The sequence below is a fragment of the Peromyscus maniculatus genome, chromosome 8 (assembly GCF_049852395.1).
Source record: "Peromyscus maniculatus bairdii isolate BWxNUB_F1_BW_parent chromosome 8, HU_Pman_BW_mat_3.1, whole genome shotgun sequence".
NCBI lineage: Eukaryota > Metazoa > Chordata > Mammalia > Rodentia > Cricetidae > Peromyscus > Peromyscus maniculatus.
Window position 1 is genome coordinate 61,106,125 of NC_134859.1, and position 27,313 is coordinate 61,133,437.

The window sequence follows — 27,313 nt, forward strand, 5'->3', positions numbered from 1 at the left end:
AGAGATGGCTCAGAGGTTAAGAGCACTGACTGTTCTTCCAGAGGTCCTGAGTTCAATTCCCAGCAACCACATGGTGGCTCACAACCATCTGTAATGAGATCTGGCACCCCTCTTCTGTATACATAATAAATAAATCTTTAAAAAAAATATATATATATATTATAACAAATAAATTATAACATAATTTCACCAACACTGGAATGTTTATTATATTTGATTCCCATGTGTGTTGGGTGCAATCTATTATTAAAAATAAAAAATGAGGAAAAAAAGTATATAAAACTCTCCCTAAAATAAAGTTTTCAGGGTTGGGGATTTAGCTCAGTGGTAGAGTGCTTGCCTAGCAAGCGCAAGGCCCTGGGTTTGGTCTTCAGCTCCGAAAATAAAATAAAGTTTTCTATTTTAAAAGTAAGTCATTTTTTTAGCAAGGGGAATAACAGTTCTGCTCATGCTGTATTTCTAGCATATAACATCTTGCAAGTACTTAACCATATCCTACACCAGCTCAACACACTGACTACAAAAGACTCAAGATCACAAAAAAGGAACCAGACTGTATAACTAAATGTTCCTTTTTGATGTAGCAAGTGACCTCGTCATTAAAAGAAACCAGGAGGAAGTAGAATTGTGCATTCTAATCTTTTTTTGAGGGATCTCCAGTTTGTTTCTTCTGTATGTCTCCCCTGACGTCACAGTCAGTCACTGAGCTCAGCTGAAGCGCTCCGCTGCCCTGTCACACCCTCCCTTCCTCAACTTGACCACTGGGCACCTTCTCTGTTCCCACGTCAGTTCCTGTTCCACAGCTGAACGAGAGAGAAAAGGCGTACCTTCCATCTTTCAGGGTGTTCACGATGAATCGGTTGACCTGGCAGACACAGTTGCTGGCCAGTTTCTGTCCCTCGACAAGAGGGTTCAGCTGTGTGGCCAACATGAAAGCTGCAAGGCAAAGAGAGGACTTCAGCTCCAAGCCCTTCCTGTCTTAATCTGAAAGCTGATCACAAGGAAAAGCATTAAATACAGCTGTTTAAAGCCCCTCGGACTCTGCAGAGAGGACATCTGCCCCGCCTTAAAATCTTGGGCTACTCCTAAACATTATCTATTCCTCAAAGATCCCAGATCATTTTTACTATCAGTTTCCTGGGGAAAATGAAGGCAATCCTTTCTAGGTCTTTAGTGCTGTGACTAGAGACACCAGGCAAACAGTCTAGAAGCCACCTCACCACCACCACCACAAATCTTCTTTTTGAAGATTCTAGAACAGAAATAAAACTGAAAAAGTTAAGCACAGGATGGCTCACCCATCACACTCACAAAATGTCAATACTATCCTCGGGGAAATTAATCAAAGAAAACATACAACACCAGTTAGAGGAAATTAATTAAGCTGAATGGCAGCTTCCCACTACATCCAGTGTATTGTCAGCCAGGCTCTCCGCCAGAGGCATGTCTCCCTCAACAAAGCCCACAGCCTGTGTGGACTTCAGGTGCTCAAACTCTGCAATCAAAGGGAACGGTGTGCTGCTGTTATCCAAGTATTCCCACAGCCTAGATTTATTCATCATACTCACAGGACAGCGTGTTCAATCCATCACTCATAAGCAGTCGATACCGGGGTGGACTATTCCCTGTAGTAATGGGACGAATGTTCTAGAAAAGTTGACAGAAAAGTTGATTCATTAAGCAGGCTGTCTGCCTAATCCCTAAGGGTAAGTAAACCTAAGTGGCAGGAGAGAGGGTCTGCCGTTAGTTTAAGACAAGATGAACTGCTTGCCTATCCTCCTGACACCTAAATACAAATGAAAGAAAATTGGATTGATGATTTTTCTCACCAAACTCTCTCCACTAACATTATTAAAAACGAAATAAACGGAAGTATCGATAATGGTGCTTTCTCTCTCCTGTATCTCAAAATTATGTATAACCCGGCACCTAACACACACAAGGAACTGTTTAGGGAACACGCTGAAAACACAAGGTAAAATTAAAAATGGAAAGAAAATGATCTCACGGCAGGATCTCACAGAAGCAGATAGGATAGCAACATGCGGACAGAATGATCTCAGGGCAGAGCAGACACTGACCTGGCCTGAAGGGGGCCAGGGGAAACTTGTGAAGGGAGCTGACCAAGAAGCCAGCTTAGTCTGAAGGTGACTGGCCCAGGGGGGTGGGGGTGGGGGTGGGGTGTCCTCATCTTCACCTACTGTCTCAGAATCTACAGGAATGAGCCTGCCTGCAGTCTCTTTTCTAATGATATTAGAAATTCACATTACATTTTAGAACCCCCTAAATGATGGATCAATTAATTAAAAAACATTTAAGTAGGAAAGCTCATCAAAAAAATCTTAGTATCTACTTGTGTGTATGTGTGTGTGTGGGGGGGGGGTATATGTGTGAGAGAGAGAATGAGTGTGAGTGTGTCCTGGAAATGGGGGAGAAAAAGTGTGTGAGTGTGTGTGTGTGTGTGCACCATATGAGAGAAAGTATGTGTTCTGGGAAGTAGACAAAACTCTGTGTCTTTCATCACATGCGATTTTTAATTATAGATGAGCTGAAACATGTTTGTTCGGCTTCCCACACATGCAGCTACTTACAATGACTTGAAGGATGGGCTTTATGGATGTATCTCCCTGTTGCATTATGGCCTGAAAAAGAAAAAAAACAGATTCTTATTTTAAAAAAAAAAAAAAGGAAAAACAACTTAAAATTTGTATTTATTTAGGAGAGCTTGCTATTTAGAATAAACTAGAGAAAATATCATCCTAAGGGCCTGCCTCGCCAGGACCATCCTGCGGCTCAGTGGGAAAAGGTGGCGCTGCACAGGCCTGAGAGCCCAGGTTCGATCCAAGGCACCGTGGAGGGAGAGAACACACTCTTGGAAGCTGTCTTCTGACCTCCATGTGCTTTGTCGTGCGCGGAAAGACACCACAATAACAATAAGAGAATCCAACTAAATTTAAAAGAGCCCGTCAGAGGTATCCAGCAGAAAAGTTTTAATTTTATCATTGGACAAATCATGGAGCCCAAGCTGGCCTCAAGTCTGCTAAGTCCCTAAGGATGACTGTGAACTCATGATCCTCCTGCTTCTAGCGCCCAATACTCAAGACTCTTCTCATGAAATCAGTGTGATATTAACATAACGGGAGAGGGACCATTCTTGCTATGTATCTCTAGTTGACCTGGAGAGCTTCCTGTCTCAGCCTCCAGTGCTGGAAGTACAGGTGAGTGCCACCACACTCAGTACGAATGTGAATTTCTAATTAAATAAAACATCAAAAATGGAAGATCCATAAAGTGTAATGAGCCAATGTTTTCCAAATGACTAATGCATGCTAACAGAGACAGAGCTGAGCATGGTTACACATGCCTGTAAATCTCAATACTCAGGAGACTCAGGCAAGAAGATCATGAGCTCCAGACCAGGTTAAGCTGTGACACAGGATTCCAGAAACAGACCTACATACTCAGTGGATTTTGTCAAACACAACAAAGTACCTCAGTGGAACAAAACTGGTCTGACAAGTCACCATGCATAAGAAGTAAACCCAAGGCCTTGCTAAATGCTTGGCAAAGCTTGGTGACCTGAGTTGGATCCCCAGAACCTGTGTTTTAAAATGCTACTCGTGGTGGTACATGCTTGTAATTCCTGAGCTGGGGAGCTGGGGAGGTAAGGACAAGCAGAAACCTGGGGCTCAGTGGAGGTCAACCAGCCTAGTCTACTTGGTAAACTGCAGCTCTCAAACAACTGACCCTGTCTCAAACAACACCCAAGGTTGAATTCAGGGCTACACACATATGCACATGGATCTGCACTCGTGCGTGCGCACGCGCACGCGCGCGCGCGCGCGCGCGCACACACACACACACACACACTTGTAAAAAAAACTAACTAGTTAGTTAACTAATTAAAAGTTAACTTGAAATGGTTCACGAGTCTGAAAGCAAATCTAAAACTTTAGAAATTTAGGAGAAAAACATGGGACAAAAAATTTTTAACCTAGAAATAAGTAAAAAATTTAGAGTACAAAAGTGTAATTCATAGAAGGAAAACTGGAGTTACAGACTGTTGTGAGCAGCTCTTTGTGTGCTAAGAATTGAACCTGGGGCCTCTGGAAGAACAGCCAGTGCTACTAACTGAACCTTCTCTCCAGCCACCATTGCGCACACCTTCAATCCTAGCACTCAGGAGGCAGAGGCAGACAGCTCTGTGAGCCTGAGGCCATCCATGGTCACACAGTGAGACCCTGGGTGTGTGGGGAGTGTCACTGAAAGCCAATGAGATGGCTGAGGGGGTAAAGGTGCTTGCTGCCACGCCAGGTGACCTAAAATCCAAACCCTGGGTCCCACTTGGTAGGAGAGAAGCAATTCGTGTAAGCAGTCCTCTGACCTCGATCCGTGTTCGGTGGCACCTGGTTACACACACTCACGGAAACAAGTGTTTTTAAAAGTGGGAGGGTAAGTGGGGGTGTAGCTCAGTGGTTAAGCTCCTGTGTCAGTGTGGAGTCTCTGCATCTGACCTTGAAAACCTTCCATGAAAAGGCAGCACAGCCTATGAGAAAATAGTTGTGAGATTTATGTTTACAGTTAACAGAAGACATATACGAAATAAATCCTGCCACGTTTTTGTCTTCCAGGACCTGTTCTTGTTCTGTAGCTTACGCTAGCCTGGAGCTCCTGACCCCCCAGCTTCTGGCTGGGACAACAGTCACATACTACTACATTCTAGACAAAAACCCAAATTCAAGACCTCAAAAAGATGTGGACACTTCCCAAGCTATACAGATGGACAACAAAGACAATGATGGACGGTCAATGTCATTCCTAATGAAGGAAATACAGATGAGATCCCAGAGAGCCAGCATTACACTTACACATTCATCAGGACAGAGATGAGTAGCACTAAGCATTGGTGACGAGAATTTTCATAAACACTTGGGAAAAGGTGGAGATTTCTATCAAATTAAGCATTCAGTTACCATATGACCTAGCAATCACACTCCCAGATATTTATCTGCAAATATCTGGATTACTTTATATATACAAAAAATTTAATACATATTACATAATTTATGTATACATTATGAATAATTTATGTGATATATTTAAATATTAATATGTATAAAGATCTGTACATAAATGTTCAAAGCATCTTCATTTACAATAGCCAAAAAAATAAAAATAAAGCTGGGCTTAGTATACCACAGGCCTGTAGTGCCAGCTACTTGGCAGGCAGACACAGGAAACAACTGAGGCCAGGAGTTCAAAGCCAATCTGAACAGCATAATGAGACTGTTCTCAGAAGGAAAAAAAAAAAGGGAACCAAAGCAAAACCGAAACTACAAATCTTCCCCCTCCTTTCTGTACTTTTTTGGGATAGGGTCTCACCTAGGCCAGGTTGGTGCTGAACTCACTATGGAGATAAGTACCAATCCTCTTACCGAGACCTCTCAAGTGCTGGCTTTACCGACCCAGACCAAAGGCCACATAAGTTTGCTCCGTACAGTGCTGGGGAGCAAATCTAGGGCTTTATGCCAAGTAGGCAAGCGCTCTACCAATTCAGCTACATCTCTGGGCCTTTTGTTTCCTCTTTATCCTTTTTGAGATAGGATCTTGCAGCCTAAACTGGCCTCGACCTTTCAACCTCTGGCTAACTTGGTTTACAGAAATGTTCCACGGAACCCAGCGGGGCGACTGTTGTTGTTTTTTAATCTTTATTCCTTGTGTGCGTGTAGCTCAGACAAGTTGCAGGAGTCAGTCCCCTCATCCCACCATGTAGGTTCGGGAGATCAATCTCTGATCCTCAGGCTTGGTGCGTTACCCACTGGGCCATCTTGCAGGCCCCCGTGGACAAGTTTTCCTTTGAGAAGTTATTTCTGGCCTGGGTGTGGTAGCTCACACTTGTAATTCCACCACTCAGGGAGGCAGAGGTAGGAGGACTACCACAGGTGGACGCCAGCCTGGGGCCAGCCTGGGCTACACAGTAAGGTAGAGGTCATAGACCACATGGCAAGACCCTGTTTTAAACACACTGGGTCAGCCAGGTGGTGGTAACACACCTTTAATCTCAGCCTGGTTTACAGAGTGAGTTCCAGGGCAGCCAGGGCTACACAGAGAAACCCTGTCTCCAAAACCAAAACCAAAACAAAACAAAAAAACCACTGGGCAGGGTAAAGCAAAGGTCAATAATTTCATTAAGTACCTTTCTGTTCTGTTTAACTTAAAAACCACATGCAGGTTATTACTTTATTGTTCTTAATTTAAAATGTATCATAAATAGGCAAAGGAAAATTTTTCTTTGGAACATATCATAACACATACACTTAAAAGTACTTTAAATTGGGGCTGGGAAGGTGGCTCAGGGGTTAAGAGCACTGGCCACTCTTCCCAGAGGCTCTGAGTTCAATTGCTAGCGCTCAAATGTTGTCTCACAGCTGTCTATAATAAAGGAATCTGATGCCCTATGGTATGCATCTACATTCATGTAGACAAAACATCCATATATATATAATACATAAATAAATCTTTCTTAAAAGTACATTAAAATTTTCAAGTAACATTCCTAATAAAAAAATTCACAAAGCAATCAAATAAGGCAACAGGCAGTTTATACCTCTTTCCATTTTAACACCTTTGATTGTAAAATGTGACATTGATTAAAAAAAAATAACTGACATTGGAAATCATAAAAATACTAATTTCCTTGCCTTTTCCTCCTATAGCTGAATTATGTGAAGACAGACATGATGGGCTGGCCAGAGGTACAGTTTATCAGTAGAGTGCTTGCCTAGCTTACGTGATTGAGGTCTTGGGTTTGATCTCCACCCCTAGGGATAGCAAGTCAATAAAAGTCTTGTACTTATCCTACTTATCACCATAGTTCCAAGCATAAGCTCATTTTATGGTAACTTCTCCCCCAATACCTCTACTTTCTGCTATTTGCTTAGCTAGTGGGGCCTGATGCTTTTGTGCTAAAATGACACTTTTGTCAGGTATCCAGGGATCTCCATACTCCATCACCATAAACACATATTAAAACACTATGGAGCCCGGCATGGTGGTATTTCGGGAGGCGGAGCTTGTGATCTCTATAAGTTCGAGGTCAGCCTGGTCAACAAAGCCAGTTCCAGAACAGCCTGGATGGTCTTTAAAAGCAAACAAACAAACAAAAAACATTTTTACCTATGATCAAAACCTTAAAAAAAAAAAAAAGAAAAAAGAAAAAAAAATCCTACAACTTTATAAACAAAGTCTAAGAAGTAATATTTCACCCAATGTCTGAAACAGCTTTCTTTCTAAAATGTTTATATTTAAGAAAAACTTAGCAAATTATTTAAATAACCCTATGAACATTCTTTGTAAGAGTAAAGAATCATTTGTAATTTGTCTTAAGGGTACAAGGTGGTAGCCATGTTAGTCAGGACAATTCAAAAATCATATCCCAAGCTTCAACATTAATGCAACCCTAGTGTATACAAATATCCCTTTGATTCTGACAACTGTTTTTCCTCCTCCTCTTTTTCTTCCAAGCTGCTTCTTTCCTGCTTTCCGCCTCTGTCCCTCTCTCTTTCCACTGTTTCATTCTGTAGAGACAGGCCTCACAGTCTCTAAAACTTAGTGTAGGAAACACAAAGTAACTCACAGCAGTCAAATAATAAATGCACATTTACACCTGTGACGTGGACTTCGGAAACCCAATCCTCCAACTAGTCCTGTGCAATGGGTACTCAGCATCACCCTCATTTTACAGACAAGGGGAAGAGTTCAGAAAGTGGCCCAACGTCATACATACTATAACAAGGGAACAAAAACTCAAAATAAATGGATTCAGTCTAGTTACTTTGCCAACCAACCCAGTAAAAACTGAGCTGAACTGGAACATTCTGTTAACAAAAGAAATAGAAACAATGATCAATGGCCTCCAGGGAAAGATATTTTAAAAGAGAAAAACAGAAAGACAAGGCCTGCAAGGGGAGTGCATGTGTTGAGTAGATCTGACTAGTTCAGACAACAAATGATTGCTGCAGTGTGGATGGGAAGCAGATGACTCAGAGATCTGTGTGGAGTTAAAATATACTTCAGTTGTTGACAGGACTAGGCACCCAGTGAGGCAAAATGTAGGGAGGATTCCTTAGTTTCTAACTAGCATAAATTAAGGAATAATGGTGTAATTCATTGAGACAGAGACATCCAGAAATTCAAACTGAGGGCGAGCAAGATGGCTCTGTGGGCAAAGAGGCCTGCTGTGCAAGCCTGGATACCTGAGTTCAATCCCCAGAATCCACAGAGAAGTGTGGAGAGAACTAACAACTTCACGAAGTTGCTCTCTGCATCCCCACATCAAGCATATGCACTCGTGTATGTACACACATATACACATGTAATCCTTTTTAAAATTCAGACTTAAGGACATCATGAATTTGCTCTGAGATGTTCAATTTAAGATGACTTTGAGAACAGAGGGCAGAGAGAATCCTTTAGATCGAAGGTAGCTCAGCAGGAAGAAATTAATGAGCAATTGACATGCAGATGAGGGCTAGTGTACAGAGGGCCTTGAGTCAACAAAAACTTGCAAATAAATTGACAAGGAAAGAGCAGCCAACGTAGGTCACAGAACCCAAGAGAGTAGTGTTAGCAGAAAGAAGCAGTGGCCGACAAGCCCAAACAATGTCAGCTGAAAACTGAAAAACGTCTTCCGACTTGGCTACCTGGGAGACCACTGGCGACTTCAGCCAACGTTTTCTCCCGTGATCAGAGAAAAAGTCTAACAGGAGTAAAGAGTCAAGAGGAGGCAAAGAAATCAAACAGCCGAAAACAACTCTAGAAAAGTTTGGAGGTGATGGGGAAAGGGAGAAAAGGGAGGCCGCAGAAGGTAGGTACATAGGAGCATGTTTATTTGTCTTGTTTTCTTAGGTAGAGGAAATGCGGGCTTGTATACGGGAACCAGGATGCCTCGTGGGGAGGGGGATGACCACTGAGACCCCCGGGAGGCTTTCCGGGCTCCCACGCAATCTCCTCCCCGACGCTCTCCCGTTCAACAGCGGCTCCCTCCGCCCCGTCTGCTTTGCACCGCTCCAGGCCGGTGCTGCCAGAGCCATCGGCCCCGCTCAGGGTCGTCTCCTTACCGCAATGGCCCCCTCGCTCAGGTGTCCCACCATGGCTGCACCGCTAACTCCCGCGCTCGCGCTCCAGCGCCGCCCGAGCTTCCCGGCCGGGGTCCCGCGGGCTGCTCACCGATTGGCCAGAGCCTCCGTGCGTGCCGCCCCCGCCCCCGGCGTGCGCGCGGCGCGAGGGGCGGGCCTGGGCGCCGGCAGCCGCCGCATTGGCTACCGCGCGGCGGGCCGGGCACGTGACCCGCCCGAGGCCGGGTTCGAGGCCTAGTGGCGGGATGGCGGGGGCCGAGGGCGGGGCGCTGGACCGCAGTACGTCCGGGTCTGCGCGGTGCCGCTGAGCCGGTCACTTGCCAGCTGTCGGAAGTTTGCCCGCCCGTCTGGCGGGTGGGGGACAGCGTGGCAGCCCAGGGGGCCATCGGAGCTGTGCCCTGGTAACTCTGCTGCTAAATATAGTCAAAGCAGTGACCTGAGTCCTTTCATCCATCCACGCGGTGCGTGCCCGGCGCCCGTGCCAGCCCCAGAGCTTTGACGCTGTGGGATAAACCAGGTAAATCAGACGCAGTCCCCGCCCTCAGAAGAGCGTAGTCCGACCTAGGCGTTGTGGCAGCGTCGAGCCCAGACTCAAGGGAGACGCGATATGGGCCACACGTGGGGTGAAGTCCCGGGGGTGGGGGGGGGATCAGTGAGGCTGTAGAGAGGAGATGCCGTTTAAACTGAGTCAAATATGTGTGGGAATTTGTCAGGTGGGTTCCGAGGGAGGGTAGTGGTGGTGTTCCTAAAAGCACGAACGCCCATGCCAAAGTACTGGAGAACCTATCGTCTTGTCTGCTGTAACACCAGCCCTTGGGATGTGGAGGCAGCAAAAGTTCAAGGTCTTCCTTAACAACACCGTAAATTCGAGGTCAGACCCTCAAAAATAAAAATTATGGGGCCTGGCGTGGTGGCGCTCAGGAGTTAGAAGCAGACAGATTTCTGTGAGTTAGAAGCAGACAGATTTCTGTGAGTTCGAAGCCAGCCACGGCTACATAGGAAGAAGACCAGGTCTCAAGACGAAAAAAAACAAAACAACTGAAAGACCCCTGGCTGAGATCTTCCTCCGGGAGAGACCCCAAACCCAAGGAACACACCGAAACCACAGATCAGATGCAAAAGCAAGAGGGTTTATTTAGACCAGGTACCTGGGGCGAAGTCTCTTGGAGGACTTGCGCTCTTTCTTAGGGCAAGGGGGACTTTTTATGGGATCCCAGGGGCAGAGGCGCGGTTACAGAAGCGAGAAGCATAGTTACAGGGTCCCTATTGGTTGTTTCAAAGAAAGCCAGGGTGAACTTGGGGTCGTATGTGTGTGGCTGATTTGGCCTTGTCCAGGCCAGCTGCTTATTTCTCAAGGCCAGGGGGCCAGCCATAAAATATCCTGATTCGACTCAACTGTCTTTCTCCCAAGGCCGCCGACCACAGTTATCTCTCTCAAGGCTGGATGGCTGGCCAAGCTATCTCTGTCAAGGCGGGGGGGGGGGGGGGAGCATTTTATTGGCCCAAAGCCCCATGTCCTCATAATGGAGCGGGGGTCTTTCATTCCCCCATTTTCTTTTGTACCAAATGAAATCTTTCATTTTAGGATGGAGAATAAGGGGTTAACTCTATCTCTGACTGTCTGAGCCTCTGATATTGCTGGGTTAGGATCAAAGCCTGGGCAACAGAAACCTTATCCTTGATGAATTGCACCAATCTGTTGAGGATGTATGACCCAAACAATAAAATGAGCAGGAGGACGATTAGGGGGCCCATAATGGTGGAGACAAGGGTCGTAAACCATGGTGACCTTTGGAACTATCTTTTAAATCATTTCTGTTGAGCATGGCTACTTGGAGCTGTCTGAATTGGCCGGTCTCTATAAGGGCTGCAGTCTTGTATCTACCCCAGCAGCTATTCCGCCCATGGTAATTTTTTCCAGTAACAGGGCCAGCGTCAGGGAAACAGGCTCTCTGGTGATGCCCCTCCCAATGTCAGGAGGACTATTAGGGGGATCAAGGGGACCCCCGGGTGAGTTTTATCTTTAGTGGGTTTGGAGAGCGTTGAACTAGATGTCTCGGTGCCCTCAGCTTCGTCGGGTTCCTTGGCAGCCTTTACATGCGACGTGTGGACCCAAGCCGCTGTCCCGTCAACCTCGGCTTTAGGTTCCTAGATTGATGGCGTCGGACCCAGACAGAGTCCCCAATCTTGAATGGGTGAGGCACCACCGGGCGGTTCAGTTGCTCCCGGCAGGCAGGGGTTTTTACACCGTCTTTTGCATCAGTTGGAGGGCTAGTGGCAAAAGAGGAGATATCAGAGTAAAGGAAATTTACAATTGGTGGGGGAGCCCCATACATGATCTCGAACGGGGTTAGGCCATGAGGCCCAGGAGTGTTCTGGGCTCGGTAAAGGGCTAGGGGGAGTAGGAGCACCCAATCTCTAGTGCCAGTTGCAAGCGTTAATTTGGTTAAAGTCTCCTTAATGGTTTTATTTGCACGTTCTACCTGTCCTGAGCTCTGGGGGCTGTATGCACAATGAAGTTTCCAATCGATCCCCAGTAGCCTGGCCACCTCCTGACTTACCTGGGAGACGAAGGCGGGCCCATTGTCTGACCCCAATATCTGGGGTATTTCATACCTGGGAAAGATGTCATCTAGGAGTTTTTTGGTTACCACGTTAGCGGTCTTTTTCTTGGTAGGCAAGGCCTCTGTCCATCTATGATGTAAGCTTGTCGCTCGGGGCTCCATTCCGCCCCCATTTTCTTTTGTTAGTTCCTGGTCCTCCGGGCTTTCATCATCCGGAGGGCCTGGGTCAGCGCGATCAGCTCTGTCTCTTGGGCCGATGTTCCAGGTGGCAGTGGTGAGGTCCAAACTATCTCCGATTCGGTGGTGACAGCTGTTCCGGCCCTCCGTTCTCCTTCTTGGAGGAAGCTGCTCCCATCCGTGAGCCAGGCAGCAGGGTTGCGGGGTTGAGGGAGACAACTGGTCTGCACACCACTCGATCTGGGGGCTGCTGGACCAGAGCTTTCACCGCATGGGAGGATAACACAGTTAATGGCTGTCCCAAAGTCAGTTTTCCTGCATCCTTGAGCAAAACAGCAATAGCGGCTACCCCGCACAGACAGGGGGCGGGCCATCCTGCAGCTACCGGGCTTTTATGGCCCCAGTCTCTGTACCAGCATTCCTTTTGCAAAGCCTGAGTTCTCGTCCACAAACAGTTTAAAGGGCTAGGACTTGTAGGGGGGGTCCCTTTGGGTCCTGTCCAGATGCCAGCTGAACCTTTTTCTCGGTGGTCCTTTGATACCTCCTGTTACCTGTGGCCCCCTGGACCAAAGCTGTGCGGTCACTGAGAGAGCTTCCGGTATGGGTCAGGACTGAATGTTGAGCCCCGGTGTCCACTAGGAAGGTCATTGGCTGCCCCCCCATCTTGAGAGTTAGTCTGGGCTGGGGGGGGGGGCGCTCCTGGCCGTGACCTTCCCAATCTTCCAGATTGAGGACCCTTGGCTTAGGTCTCCGAGACCCTTGAGGCTTTTTTTTTTTTTTGATCAGTCACGAGCCCAATGTCCTCTCTGTTTACAGTAAGCACTTTGTCTTTGTCAAGCAGTGTCCTTTTTAAGTCTCCCGTCCTAACGTCTTAACTCCCTCTCTGACCTGTCCCTGAGACATTACAGTGGCCAGGACTTTTTTGTTTGTTTTTCCTCTCCCTCCATGTCTCTCTAAGTCTTTTTTAAAAACGCGCTGCCGGCGTCTCTTTCTGGTAACCTGAGCCGAATCGGTAGGGGGTCTAGAGCCCCTTGGAGACCCGCTAAGAGCAACTGGCAATAGAGAGGTAGGTGTTCCCTACCTTTGCTGGTTTGTCCCGCCTTCCTCGTAGGCGACCGGCAATTGGGGAGGAAGCAGGAAACTCATCCTCCGCTGTTTGGGGGCCGCTGCAGGAGCCGCCGGTCCCTCCGGCGCTGTCGGGGGGGGGGGGGGCTGAGAGGAAGAGAAACGGCTTAACCCATGGGGGAGGTTCTGTTGTCAGGAGTCTCCACATGGCAATGTATGGGACCTGATCCGGGTGGCCATGGGGACTGGAAGCAAAAACTTTTCTCTCCACCTGTGAAATAAGACTGAGGTTAAAGGTTCTCTGACGAGGCCATCCTATATTTATTTTAACCCAATCGGCCTCGCAAAGAGTGATCTATTTTATTTTTTTTTTACGACTCCTTCGTTGTTGGCTCTTGTCTTTACGTCTGACCAGTGTTTAAGCATGAGGCTCAAGGGGGTGATGACAGTCTGTCCTATGGCTGTTTCTAGGAGGAGAACGGTTAAACAGAAAACAAAAAACGACAGACCAATATAAATAAGACTAACACTCGCTGCGCGGCTTCGGTTCCAAACCGAAAGCAAAACCAGAAAAACCGTGCCCCCAGAGGGGTCTTTAAACCGTGCCCCCAGAGGGGTCTTTAAACCGTGCCCCCAGAGGGGTCTTTAAACCGTGCCCCCGGAGGGGTCTTTAAACCGTGCCCCCGGAGGGCAGACCGTGCCACAGAGGGCACTTCAGATGAACCGTGGAACGTCTTCCAGGTTCCCAGATTCCCCTAGGACGTCTCCCAGGGTTCAGTGGCGAAGTCCAGACCCGTCGGTCCCCCCTTTCAGATCCACTGACACAGACAGATTATCAGACGCAGGCGCGGAGACAAACAAACAACATTTAACACTCAGACAAACAGACAACCCTCAGACTGGACAGGGATGACATAAATCAAGGCCGGCCGGCTTACCTCCTGATGGTGGGTCGGTGGTTCCAGGGAGGGGTCTCAATCCCCGTACGGGCCACCAAATGAAAGACCCCTGGCTGAGATCTTCCTCCGGGAGAGACCCCAAACCCAAGGAACACACCGAAACCACAGATCAGATGCAAAAGCAAGAGGGTTTATTTAGACCAGGTACCTGGGGCGAAGTCTCTTGGAGGACTTGCGCTCTTTCTTAGGGCAAGGGGGACTTTTTATGGGATCCCAGGGGCAGAGGCGCGGTTACAGAAGCGAGAAGCATAGTTACAGGGTCCCTATTGGTTGTTTCAAAGAAAGCCAGGGTGAACTTGGGGTCGTATGTGTGTGGCTGATTTGGCCTTGTCCAGGCCAGCTGCTTATTTCTCAAGGCCAGGGGGCCAGCCATAAAATATCCTGATTCGACTCAACTGTCTTTCTCCCAAGGCCGCCGACCACAGTTATCTCTCTCAAGGCTGGATGGCTGGCCAAGCTATCTCTGTCAAGGCGGGGGGGGGGAGCATTTTATTGGCCCAAAGCCCCATGTCCTCATAATGGAGCGGGGGTCTTTCACAACAACAACAAAACCCCGAGTCTATGAACTGAAAGATCTGGAGATTGAAACAGAAAACTGAACCATCTTCGAAATTAAAATTTTAATTTCATAGTTGCTGGGGCGAAGGCCTTGGACAACTAGAGTAAACAGAGGTCTCGAAGGACTGGAATATAAATCAAATACCATATTTATATAACCACTACCTACCATAGTTCCTTAGACAGTCTTCCAAAGAATATTCTGAGTGACAGGATGTCCAGTGAGTTGGTACCACCGATTATATCTCCTTCCGCGTATCAACAACTATAGAAAAAGACCCGAGACATTGATTTGGTTGCTTCTCACTTGCTATATGAAATCTCGATTTTCTAGAATTGTGCGTTTGTAGAAAGCTGAATCCTTATTCTCTAACTTGGCAGAACTAAAGCGGCATGGACCTGCCTGTGGACGAGTGGAAAGCCTACCTTCTTGACAAGTGGGCTCTACTCCCGAAGGCTGTGCGGGACACAGTTTCTACAGCAGAGACGCTGAGCGACGTCTTTCTTCACTCCTCCTCCCTCCTTCAGTAAGTGGACGGAAACGCTAGGGAAATTTTGATCTGGAATGCGTTCTCTCTCGTCATTTGATCTGAAGTTACATCTTTTTCTGCTGGAAAGAGTAGTTTCATGTTTTTTATATTATGAGGCATTAAGCAGTTCTTAATCTGTTTTCACATTTCTTCCTAGTCTGTGATGATAGAATGTGCAGGGATAACTATTTTCCTTTTTCGGTATGTATTATAGTTCAGTAATTTAGTGTCATGTTGTAGTCCTGAGGCTGTAAACCTTTTTGTCACTCAAAGGCTATATGGTGCAGATTGTGTAGCTGCCCAAAGAAATTCGTTGGGAAAGAACCCGAGAAATTATATCGTCTAGCCCCAGTAATTTTCAGATTCTATGGACAATATTCATTGGTAAGCTAGACATTTTATATCACAACCTAGTAAACATATGCATATGTAGAAAACAGTGGAAACCCAAGTTTCATTTATTCAATGAATGTTATTTTTAATTTTCTGAAATTAAAATATAATCGCATCGTTTCCTCCCTCCAGCCTTCTCATGTACCCCTCCCCACCTTGCTCTTGCCCTCTCTCAAATGCATGGCCTCTTTTATTTTTAAGTTGTAGTTGTGTTTGTGTGTGTGTGTGTTTCTTAATATATAAATACAATCTAGCCGGGCGGTGATGGCACACACCTTTAATCCCAGCACTCGTGAGGCAGAGGCAGGTGGATCTCTGTGAGTTCCAGGCCAGCCTGGGCTACAGAGTGAGATCTAGAACAGGCTCCAAAGCTACACAGAGAAAACCTGTCTCAAAAAACCAATAAATAAATAAATAAATAAATAAATAAATAAATAAATAAATAAATAAATAAATAATAAATACGATCTATGCCATCCATATGATGTTACTTGTATGTGTATGATTGCAGGACAGACCACTTGGTATTGGATAACCAACTGGGACTTGGTATCCCTGGAGAAGACTGTTTCTCCCACTCTGAACATTCTTTAGTTTCTTGTAGTTCTTTGTCTGACATTGGGCCCCTGTGAGAACTTTTTCCCCTTTCAGGTTAACCTTTATATTGGTGTCATCCTTATCCAGGTCTTGTTTAGGCAGCCATGTTGTTAAGACTTCATAGCTTCCCGACATTTCTGGGAGATGTGATCTCACAGCAGAATTTCTGGCTCTTAAAATCTTTCCACCCATCTTCCTCCTGTTCCCTGAGCCCTAACTTCAAGAGCTGTGCTGTCAATGTATCAGTTGGGGCTGAGCTCCACGTGATCACTTGTTCAGTAACTATTATTGATTGCTCAGTGGCAATCAGTAATATTAATCCCTGCACTCTGGAGGCAGAGGCAGGTAGACTGGTCTATGTAGAGAGTTCCAGGCCAGCAAGGGCAATATAGTGAGACTCTGTCTCAAAGACAAAAAATAAAGGGGGCGGGGTTGTTTCAGCAGGACACGTAATAAAAATTGGAACAAAAGAAGTCAAATGACAGCGATCACCAGGAAAGGGTGTGAGTGTGCGTGCCCCGAAAATGACAGCGATCACCAGGAAAGGATGTGAGTGTGCGTGCCCCGAAAATGACAGCGATCACCAGGAAAGGATGTGAGTGTGCGTGCCCCGAAAATGACAGCGATCACCAGGAAAGGATGTGAGTGTGCGTGCCCCGAAAATGACAGCGATCACCAGGAAAGGATGTGAGTGTGCGTGCCCCAAAAATGACAGCGATCACCAGGAAAGGATGTGAGTGTGTGTGCCCCAAAAATGACAGCGATCACCAGGAAAGGATGTGAGTGTGCGTGCCCCGAGTAGGTCCGAGCACCAGCAAGAAAGCTAGTCTGGATCACAGCAGCGTGAGCTGAGAGTGAGGGAACATTGGTAATGGGCACAGTGGGTGCCGGGAAACATGCCGGGCACAAACCACACCATTAGGAAGTAATGACCACGCCATTAGGAAGCAATCAATCACAGGAGCTGACTTCTGCCAGCAACCCAGTGAGCCTGGGAAGGCTCTTCCCCGACCCTCCAAAGAGGATTCTCACCTTGTGAGGACCTGGGCAGAGAGGCAGCCTGCATAGGCTTCTGACCCCTGCGAAGGTAATAAATGGCTGCTGTTTTGAGCTGCTCAGCTGCCGAGTCTGTTGAAAAGCAAGCTAGTTGGCGGAGGCTTGAGAGAAGAGTGAGTGAGTGAGCTGACTGTATTTTCAAGCAGAGATGAGCAAACTAAGCCTGCAAGGTCAAGTTATTAAAATTGTATGTTTCCCTTTTAGGACCACAGCTAAGGATGGTTTTGCCAGATAGACATTTGTAGTTGATTTAGGATAAGGAGTATTGGCCTTGAACCCTAATTAAGCAAAATGACATGGTTTTTTTGTTTGTTTGTTTGGTTGGTTGGTTGGTTGGTTGGTTGGTTTTGGGTTTTCCAGACAGGGTTTCTCTGTGTAATTTTGGTGCCTGTCCTGGATCTCACTTTGTAGACCAGGCTGGCCTTGAACTCACAATCTGCCTGGCTCTGCCTCCCGAGTGCTGGGATTAACGACGTGTGCCACTGCCGCCCGGCTTGTTTTGTTTTTTAAAAAAAGGCCAGTGAGAGCCGGGCGATGGTGGCGCACGCCTTTAATCCCAGCACTCGGGAGGCAGAGCCAGGCGGATCTCTGTGAGTTCGAGGCCAGCCTGGGCTACCCAAGTGAGTTCCAGGAAAGGTGCAGAGCTACACAGAGAAACCCTGTCTCGAAAAACCAAAAAAAAAAAAAAAAAAAAAAAAGGCCAGTGAGATGGCTAAGTACGTAAAGCTTGCTTCCTAGGATGTAAGCCTGCCTGTCTACCTAAGATGCAAGCTTGGTGACCTGAGTTCAATCCCCATAGCCACATAAGGTGGAAGGAGAGATCCAGCTCTGCAGGGTTGTCCTCTGACCTCCACACACATGCTGTGGAATATGAATGCACACACGTACACTAATAATAATAAAATTAATTAATTAGAAACAATGATTTCATTGTTGTCATTAGTAGACTTATATTACAAAAATTATACTCTACTATTATATTTTTAATTTTGTCAACAGATTTTAGAAATCTGCTTGTTATATGAGTAACTGTAATAGATTAAAATTTTCTTCTAGGTTTGCAAAGTCTAAATACTCTAGCCTTCTACATGAAAAGTTGGCTGAGCCCTGATTCTTCTTTCTAATGATTTTTCTATTGAAATTTCTTTTACTTTTGTGTATGTGTGTGGCATATACACGCACATGCCACAGTTTACAGGTGGAGGTCAGAGGGCAACGCTGGGGAGTCGGTTCCCTCCTTCCACCACTCGGGTTCAGAGATTGAACTCAAATCATCAAACTTGGCAGGAAGTGATTTAGGTCTGAACAGTCTCACTGGTCCTGAGCCCTGTTGTAAAGACTCACTCTGTCTGCTGTGTTAAGGCCAGGCAGCAGAAAGAGCCAGAGTAAAAGCAGAGATGTCTGAAAGGCCACCAAAGTAACCCCGATGAGAAGATGGATGTAGGCCAGGATGACTGTAATTAGGGTAGGAAGAAGCATTTGGATTCTGAGGTAGATTTAATAGCAGTTCTTGACATGAGGTTTTGTGGAGTAGAATGTGAAAAGTACACATGGCCCCAGAGAGAAGGATGACATTGCCACATCTGGGAACCACAGACAGGGGAAGAAGACCCACACTTCATATTTGAGTTGCATGTGTCCAGTAGATACTCATGGCAATGTCTAAACACGTTTGGAATTTAAGAGAGGCCTGGGATAGAGATATAAGCCTGGGAGAGCTCTGTGGCATTCAGAGCCGTCAAACTGGCTAGGTCTCCAAGCAAGCATGTGTGGATGATCACTGCATGTGCTGTACTGTGACAGTTTGCCTTCTGTTTACCTCATTTTGAAATGCTAATCAGAGCCCACTAAATTCATTTCATGACCCATTGAATCATGACCTGCAATTTGAAAAAAACTGAAAAATATCTAACGCAGTCTACAGGAGCTGTGGATTCCCTTTACAGAATTTCAAAAATGGTAGGGGACTGATGAAAGTATGGATCATAGGCAGAATTTTGTCTAGATAAATCAGTCTGGTTTACTAACAGAACAATGTAGTAAGCAGCAAGAATCATCTGAATATTTGATGCATTGGCAGGAATATAAGTTAAAGAGGGGGATTGTCTGATTGTTTAATACAGGAGTTCCTCAAGATTAGCCTGGGCTCCCTTCTCTTTTGTATTCTCAACTGAACTAGTTGCATTCAGACCAGTGACATCAGTTTTCTCTGAAATGTCCTTAAAATGTATCACAAGCCCTGACCTCTTTTCTGAGACTCAAATCTATAAATCTAGCTAACTTCTTAAAAATCTCAAAAGATACTTAAGAATTCAGCATATCCAGAAACAAACACATGATTTTTACCATTAAAATCAGATTCCCAGCTGGGCAGCGGTGGCACACAGCACTCAGGAGTCAGAGGCAGGCGGATCTCTGTGAGTTTGAGGCCAGCCTGGTCTACAGGATCGAGATCTAGGACAGGCACCAAAACTATACAGAGAAACCCTGTCTCAAAAAACCAAAACAACAACAACAACAACAACAACAACAAAACAAAATCAGATTCCCTTCCAGTGGTCCCTATCCTGGTGAATTACAACAGCCTTTGGTTCAGTTCCTAACCTGGAAATTTTAGGGCCTGTTCTAGTTTCGTTTCTATTGCTGTGATAAAATATCCTGGCATAAAGCAACTTGGAAGAGGAAAAGGTTTATTTGCCTTGCAGTTCTGGGATATGGTCCATGATTTCTGGGAAGTCAAGGCAGAGGCTAAAGCATCACATCCACCATCAAGAAAAGAGAAAAAGTGAGCACCTGGATCCTGGCTTGCTTGCCTGTTTCTCTTCTTTCTTATACTGCTTGAGACCTCCTGCTCAGGGAATGGTACTGCTCACAGTGGGCTGGGTCTTCCACATCAATTAACAATCACGATAATCCCTTATCAACATGCCCTTAGCCCACCCCAGCATAGACAGTCCCTTCATTCAGATTCTTCCCAGATGATGCTTGGTTATGTCAAGTTCACTATTAAAGCTAACCATCACAGAGCTATTCTGTACTGAAAAACCAAATTTGTAAGCTAGGCCTGGTAGCACATGTCTATAATGCTAACATGAAGAAGGATCACAAGTTCAAGGTCATTTACAAAGCCAAGTTTGAGACCATCATAGACTTTGCCTTCATAAATAAGAAAGAACAAACTAACTCATGATATTCCCCCCAACCTACATCAGATCATCTTGTAGAGTCTCTTATTGAACTAGACCAACATCTGTCCAGTTACAATCTAGAAACTAGCTGATTACTTTCCTTCTCCATTACACTACACATTAAATCTATTCTCAGATCTTGTGTTTGCAGTATGTATTGGCAAATTTCTTCACATTTGGCAAATAGGACTTCTGCTTCCAGGTGGGATATGCTAGGTCACAGCAGGCAATACTCCCAAGGCAACTAAAAAAATTCTACTGTAACGAACACATTCTACAGACATCAGATAGCAGCAAGGTCTAGATAAACTAAAATTTCTGAAGGGAAAAACTGCTTCTTAGTGATCATTAGCTATTTTCTTTCCTGAGGATAAATTGTAGACCAAGGAGTTAAGTATGAGCCCAGCAAAGTGACCACCCTGGAAGAAGCAGAATTTGGCAGAAGTCTTGGCAGTCATTTGGATCTGGTTTGGTGGGTTGACAAATGAGCAAATTCAAGGCCCGAATACAGAATCCGTTTTCCCCAGTGCTCAGGAACAGAAAGTCCAGTAACAAGGTGGAGTAAAGTCTTCAGTCTTAATAGTGGAGAAGCAGAATCTCACTGCCAGAAAGGACACCGCAGCAAACACAGTCTCTCTGTAAGACACTTGCCAGCTGTTGAATGTCTGTGATGTGACAAGCCACAGATCCATGTTCAGAGCCCCTAAGACCAAAACCTTGAGGCCTAAAGAAATGGAAAGTTCTTTCTAGGTTCTCAAACTAAAGCTCAGGAGGCCCACACCCAAGGATCAGTGAAAAACAAGCTATACTGAGTTTTGTGGGGTTGTTTGTTTTTAAGACAGGGTCTGTCCATGTAGCTCAGGCTGACTTCAGGTTTAATCCTAGCAGAAGGAAACTTTCTGCTTAAACATGAAGACTGAGTTCAAAACCCTAGTACCTACATGTATTAGAATTCTCTAAAGTAACAAAGCTGGTAGAATAAATATATGGCTTTTGATTTGTTTTTTTGGTTTTGTTTCTTTGTTTTGTTTTGAGACAGGGTTTCTCTGTATAGCCCTGGCTGGCCTCGAACTCACAGAGATCCGCCTGCCTCTACCTCCCCAGTGCTGGGATTAAAGGCGTGCACCACAGTACCTGACTGAGTATATATATTAAAATGGGGTTTATTAAATTGACTTACATAATATGGTCTGGGTGATCAACAGTGGCTTGTCTGACATTGGAGAGGCTGAGAATCTAGTAGTTGCTCAGTCCACAAGGCTGGATGTCTCAGCTGACCCAGCTAAAAGGCCTTCAGGATTCCTAGAGAGCTTCTGGTCTTCAGTCTAGGTTGGAAGTTGGAAGAAGTTGCTTGTAATATCAGCAAAGGAATGCCTCAACAACAGGACAGATGGACTTGCCAGCAAGAGTGAAGGCAAAGAGGCAAACAGCAAAGTTTCCTTTTCCATAACCTTTTATCTGGGTGGCCACTAGAAGGTACTGTCCACATTTAGTGTGAGTCTTCTCCCTTTTAATGATCTGATCAAGAAACTCACTCACAGGGGCCTGGAGAGATGGCTCAATGGTTAAGAGCACTTGTTGCTCTTGCAGAGGATGTGGGTCCATTCCCAGAACTCACATGGTAGTTTACAACTATCAGTTACTCCAGTTCCATGGGATCCATCACTATCTTCTGACCTCTGTGTGCTGTGGGATGTTCTGTATGGCAAATGTGTTGCTCTGATTGGTCAATAAATAAAACACTGATTGGCCAGTGGCTAGGCAGGAAGTATAGGCGGGACTAACAGAGGAGAAAAGAAAGAACAGGAAGGCAGAAGGAGACACTGCCAGCCGCCACCCTGACAAGCAGCATGAAAAGATGCCGATAAGCCACGAGCCTCGTGGCAGGGTATAGATTTGTGGAAATGCATTAATTTAAGATATAAGAACAGTTAGCAAGAAGCCTGCCACGGCCATACAGTTTGTAAGCAATATAAGTCTCTGTGTTTACTTGGTTGGGTCTGAGCAGCTGTGGGAGTGGCAGGTGACAAAGATTTGTCCTGACTGTGGGCAAGGCAGGAAAACTCTAGCTACATCTGTGGGCACCGGGCATGGAATGTATACATACATACAGGAGGTGAAGCATTCATAAGTATAAAATTAAATTTGTAAGAAAATCCCTCTGAAGAATACCAGCAGCTTGAATTTTATTAGTTGATTATAGATCCAGTTGTTGACAGCTAAAATAAGCCAGACATGGCCACATGCATCTGTAACCTCAGATGTTACTTAGATGTGGGGTAGAGACAAGTGGATCCCAGGGTCTCACTCACAGGTAGCCTTGCTGAAAAAGTGAGCTCCAGGTTCAGTGAGAGATCCTGTCTCAAAAAATAAGATGAGCCGGGTGGTAGTGGCACATGCCTTTAATCCTAGCACTTGGGAGGCAGAGGCAGGTGAATCTTTGTGAGTTCAAGGCCAGTCTGGTCTACAGAGTGAGATCCAGGAAAGCCGCAAAGCTGCACAGAGAAACCCTGTCTTGAAAAACCAATAAATAAATAAATAAATAAATAAATAAGATGAATAAACAATTGAGGAAGATATCCATACATCATTCTCTGGCCTCCATATTCACCTGCACACAGAGATGCCCACATTCATACATCACATACACACACAGTAAAATGAAGTTAAAAATAAGACAAGTAGGACATGGTGGCATAGACTTATAATCCAAATACTTGTGAGGCTGAGACAGGAGCAGCAAGAGTTTGAGGCCAGGGGCTGGAGAGATGGCTCAGCAGTTAGGAACATTTGCTGCTCTTCTAGAGGACCCAGGTTCAGTTCCCATCATGGAATTCTCATGGCAGCTCAAAACCATCTATAACTCCAGTTCCAGGGGATCTATGCTGGCTAGTTTTTAGGTCAACTTGACACGAGCTTGTATCATCTGAGAAGAAGGAACCTCAGTTGAAAAAATATCCACCATCAGATTGGCCTGTAGGTAACCAATGAGATGATTTCTTGACTGATGTGGAAGGGCCCAGGCTACTGTGGGTAGTGCTGTTCCTGGGCAGGTGGTCCTGGGGTGTATAAGAAAGCAGGCGGAGCAAGCCAGTAAGTGGCTTTCCTCCATGACTTCTCTTTCCGTTCCTGCCTCCAGGTTCCTGCCTTGAGTTTCTGCCCTGACTTCCCCCAGTAATGGAGTATGACCTGAAAGTTGTAAGATAAAATAAACCCATTCCTCCCCAAGTTACTTTTAGTCATGGTGTTTTATCACGGCAATATAAACCCTAACAGAAAAGAATCCAGTGCCCTCTTCTAGCCTCTGAGGGCACCATGTAAGCAGGTGGTGCACAAACATACATGCAGGCAAAAACTCCCATACACACAATAAATTTTGAAGGGGGTTGGAGAGATGGCTTAGTGGTTATGAACACTGGCTGCTCTTGCAGGGGACCCAGGTTCAATTCCCAGCACCCACACAGCAGCTCACAGCTGCTTGCAATTCAAGCTCTAAGTGATCTGATGCCCTCTTTTGGCCTCCCATGGCACCAGGTATACACGTGATGCACATGAAAATAATTAATTAAAGAGGAAAAAAAGGTAAAGAGTTTGAGGCCAGCCTGGGCTACAGAGTGAGACTTTTCCTCAAAGCCAATAAAACAAAAAGCTAAATGCTAATAAATATTGGTTGAATGACATTTTAGAAAGTATATGAAATTGTGAGCTCAGGGACTAGTATATATTAATGCTCAAAAATAGCATATAAACGAGAATCTGGGATGAACAACTTCATGGGCATCTCTGAGCGCAGTGTACCCTGGGCTCTCTTCTCCAGGGAAAGCCTCCAAATGTTTATACACCCCTGAGCACTTGGTAGGATATTGCTGATTCCAGAAATATCCTCAAAGGAACATTTTTGTCGTTGTTTTTACTACAAAGTACTCTTTTGGGTTGTTGTTGTTATTGTTGTTGCTTGATTTTTGTTTTATTTGTTTTTGCTTTTTTAAGACCGGTTCACACTATGTAGCTCTGGCTGGCATAGTACTTGCTATGTGGTCTCAAACTGACAGTGATCTTGCCTCAGCCTCCAGAGTGCTAGGTGTATAGGCATGCATAACCTATGTGTGGCTGTAGAGTTCTTTTTTTAGTCTCTATTTGTGGGGCATATGTGTGGAGCTTGAGGAAATTTGTGGGAATTGGTTCTCTCCTCCCATTGTGTGGGTCCCAGGGGTCAAACTAAGGTTGTCAACTCTTTTTGGCAAGCACTTCACATGCTGAGCCATCTCACCAGCCCAGTTTTGATGTGTGGTTGTTTGGGGTTGGGGAGAGCTGTGTGGTTGTTTGGGGGTCTAGAGATTGAACCTGGAGCCTTTTTTATGTTTGTTTGTTTTTTGAGACAGGCTCTCACTGTGTAGCCCTGGCTGTCCTGGAACTCTGTAGACTAGACTGGCCTTGAACTCACAGAGATCCACCTGCCTCTACCTCCCAAGTGCTAAAATCAAAGGTGTACACAGCCATACCCAGCCAGTATTCATCTTTTGAATGACTGTGCCTTCCTTGTCCATATCTTTTTTTTTTTTTTTTTTTTTAAGATTTATTTATCATGTATACAGCATGTATAACTGCAGGCCAGAAGAGGGCACCAGACCTCATTACAGATGGTTGCGAGCCACCATGTGGTTGCTGGGAATTGAACTCAGGACCTCTGGAAGAGCAGCCAGTGCTCTTATCCTCTGAGCCATCTCTCCAGCCCTCCTTATCCATATCTTGACATGCACCCCCATTGTGATTTGTTGCTCGTGGTTTTTTCCTCTACAAACTGGTGGTTTGACACTTGGTTCCTAGCGGGTAGTGGTGGTGGTGGTTGTTGTTGTTTTTCCTTCCTTTCTTTTTTTTCCTTGGTAGTGTTCTTTTATAAACTGTGGATGCTTTAAGATGCAAGGCCTGGCTGACAAGGTAGGCTGGTAGCGGTGGGCCTGTACGGTGTAGGCAGCTCTGTGTCCCGATCCATCACACAGGGAACCAAACGCCTTGCTCTTCCACGCCCTCCTGCCATCGTGCTGCGCAATTACAGCTCATCTTCCTGCTGTCACGAATGGAAACCTCCTGAAACCTTCCCTCTGAAGTTGCTTCTGTCAGGGATTTTGGTCACAGCAACACAAAGCTAACTGTAAAACTAAGTTGTATATCAAGAACCCCTCTTCTACCAAAACTGTCCTCTCTACTCTGCTTTCTTCCTCCCAGTTCTTAATATAAATCCAGTTAAATGCATCCAGTAGTATTCAAGCAGGAGCCTGGGCTGCCTTAAAATTCATTCCAGTAGATTAATCCATTAACTCAGCCTTCCACAAAGTCTCTTGGCAAAAGGTAGACAAGTCCTTGTCACACTGTCACAGGAATGCCTCTAATCCAGTTCCCAAGAAAGCACGTATTCCCACCTGAAACCTCATGAGCATGGCCTTTACTGTCTGCTCTGTCAGCATTCTGTTCTCAGCTCTCGCCAGACTAGACCAGGCATTTCCGTTTATAGCAGTCTGTCTTTCCGTAGCCTGGAACCCACTTCTTAGACACCTCCTCTAACCCACTTCTGGAGCATCTGAACTCCATCCGTGGGTAAACATCGAAGCAGCCCCACAGTCAGCCCCGCTTTTCTATGTTGCTCAGTTTCTCCTCGTTGTTGCAAATGCCTGGTAAAACTCGGGGGAAGAAGCTTTGTTCTGGCTTACAGTTTCAAACAGAGTCGTCTGGCTGCATGGCTTTGAACGTGATGGAATCAGAGTATCGGGTGAGTAGGAGGAGCTTGTGGCAGAAGAGGCTGCTCACTGCATGGCAGCCAAGAAGCAGAGAAAGCACAGGACCAACAACAAGGTAGACCCTTCAGGGGCGTACCCCAGGTGACCAACTTCCTCTGGGTAGGCCTCACCTTGTTTCTGCCGCCTCTCAATAATAATTTCAGATTATCAATCTATCAGTTAGTTAATCCACTGATTAGGTCAGAGCTTTCCTGATCCAGTCACTTCCTAACAGTCCCTGGACTTTGCATTGAGGACCAAGGCTCCAACTCAGGAGTTTTGGGGAAAGTTTTCACATTCTTCTCATTCTTTTCAAAGATACATAGTCAAAGAGCTGTCCCGTCCTTTTGTGTATTTGCATATGTTTGTACAAAAATACATTCTATATCTTTCTTTATTCTCCATTAGATTATATTGTGTGCATTGTTCTGCAGGGCTTTTCAACATCACACCTTAATCTTCTTAGCAGCCGTGTGACATAACTAGAATAGTATAATTATGTCCCAATTTGGTTGTTCTTTTTCCTACTGATGAGCAGTTAAGTATTTCTTGTTGTTTGGTTTTGTTTCACTATTACAAACAATGCTGCAGTAAACAATCTTTATGTGTGGTGTTGAGCACATACTTAGGAAATTAAGATAGACTCTTAGACAGAGAATTGCTCCACTGTGGTTATGGCGTCTTAAATGAACAGCTACTGCCATATTGTCCACCAGAAAGCCTTTACCACCTTACCATAATGTGTGAGAGATGTTTCCCTCATTCTCACCAACATTCCAGAGCAACAGGCCTTGGGTTCAGTCCCTAGAAGCACAAAATATGAAAAGAACAAAGGCAAATATTTAATCGACAGTTTTCTGATCACAAGTAAAGTAGTATCTTTTTCTGGCATTAAGCTCTTTTGTATTGCTTCTGTGAGTTACTTGTTTGTCTCCTTTGTCCACTGAGCTACAGAGTCATCTTACATCTATCTATAAGTCTGGCAGTTTAAATATTTGCTATGCTTCACTATGTATGTTACTAATTTTTCCAGATTTTTAAATCTCCTTTAAAATTTATGATACCTTTCATTGTACAGTCAGCCATCTATATCCACAGGACCTTGGATGGAAAATAGTAGGCAGGAAAAAGAATCCCAGCAAGCCCTCCCAAAGCCAAGCTTGAATTGCATCACATGCTGTACTGAATCTGTGTACCTGACATGATACATAGGTACACCCAGTTAAGCTTCCTGCTCTCCACAGATGCTCGCTCTCCGGCAGTCAGTGTTCAAGCACGATTCTCTACATCTGCTATAGCATTTGTGCTGTGTATA

At 45.4% G+C, this 27,313-nt stretch overlaps 3 protein-coding genes across 13 annotated transcripts in view; 1 reads left to right on the forward strand and 2 right to left on the reverse strand.

The window, feature by feature from the left end:
- Window positions 1–9,272, reverse strand: part of Rpa1 (replication protein A1) — a 53,546-nt gene extending 44,274 nt beyond the window's left edge. Inside the window, exons 1-4 of the mRNA XM_006977382.4 lie at window positions 9,120–9,272; window positions 2,592–2,642; window positions 1,569–1,647; window positions 828–936 (exon numbers count right to left, since the gene is read on the reverse strand). Of these exons, the coding sequence (XP_006977444.1) occupies window positions 828–936; window positions 1,569–1,647; window positions 2,592–2,642; window positions 9,120–9,152 (272 nt within the window). The 5' untranslated portion in view covers window positions 9,153–9,272. The remainder of the gene's footprint in view (window positions 1–827; window positions 937–1,568; window positions 1,648–2,591; window positions 2,643–9,119) is intronic.
- Window positions 9,273–9,295: 23 nt separating this feature from the next.
- Smyd4 (SET and MYND domain containing 4) overlaps window positions 9,296–27,313 on the forward strand; it is a 74,903-nt gene continuing 56,885 nt past the window's right edge. For 3 of the 10 annotated variants that reach the window (XM_042282399.2, XM_076542892.1, XM_076542893.1), the window contains exons 1-2: window positions 9,327–9,654; window positions 14,842–14,987. In XM_042282399.2, the coding sequence (XP_042138333.1) occupies window positions 14,854–14,987 (134 nt within the window). In that variant the 5' untranslated portion in view covers window positions 9,327–9,654; window positions 14,842–14,853. Of the gene's footprint in view, window positions 9,655–14,841; window positions 14,988–27,313 lie in introns of those variants that run through there. The other 7 variants (XR_013041746.1, XM_076542891.1, XM_006977383.4 and 4 more) reach the window with 5 other exon arrangements.
- On the reverse strand, window positions 10,923–13,875 carry LOC143266914 (uncharacterized). Of its 2 annotated transcripts, XM_076542895.1 has the most exons (3): window positions 12,960–13,875; window positions 11,699–12,139; window positions 10,923–11,408 (listed from the first exon to the last, which is right to left on the reverse strand). In XM_076542895.1, the coding sequence occupies exons 1-3, from the start codon at window positions 13,149–13,151 to the stop codon at window positions 11,397–11,399; spliced, it is 645 nt and encodes a 214-aa protein (XP_076399010.1). In that variant the 5' UTR covers window positions 13,152–13,875; the 3' UTR covers window positions 10,923–11,396. The 2 variants fall into 2 exon arrangements, with proteins under 2 accessions (XP_076399010.1, XP_076399009.1); XM_076542894.1 differs by having other exon boundaries at window positions 10,923–12,139; window positions 12,960–13,166.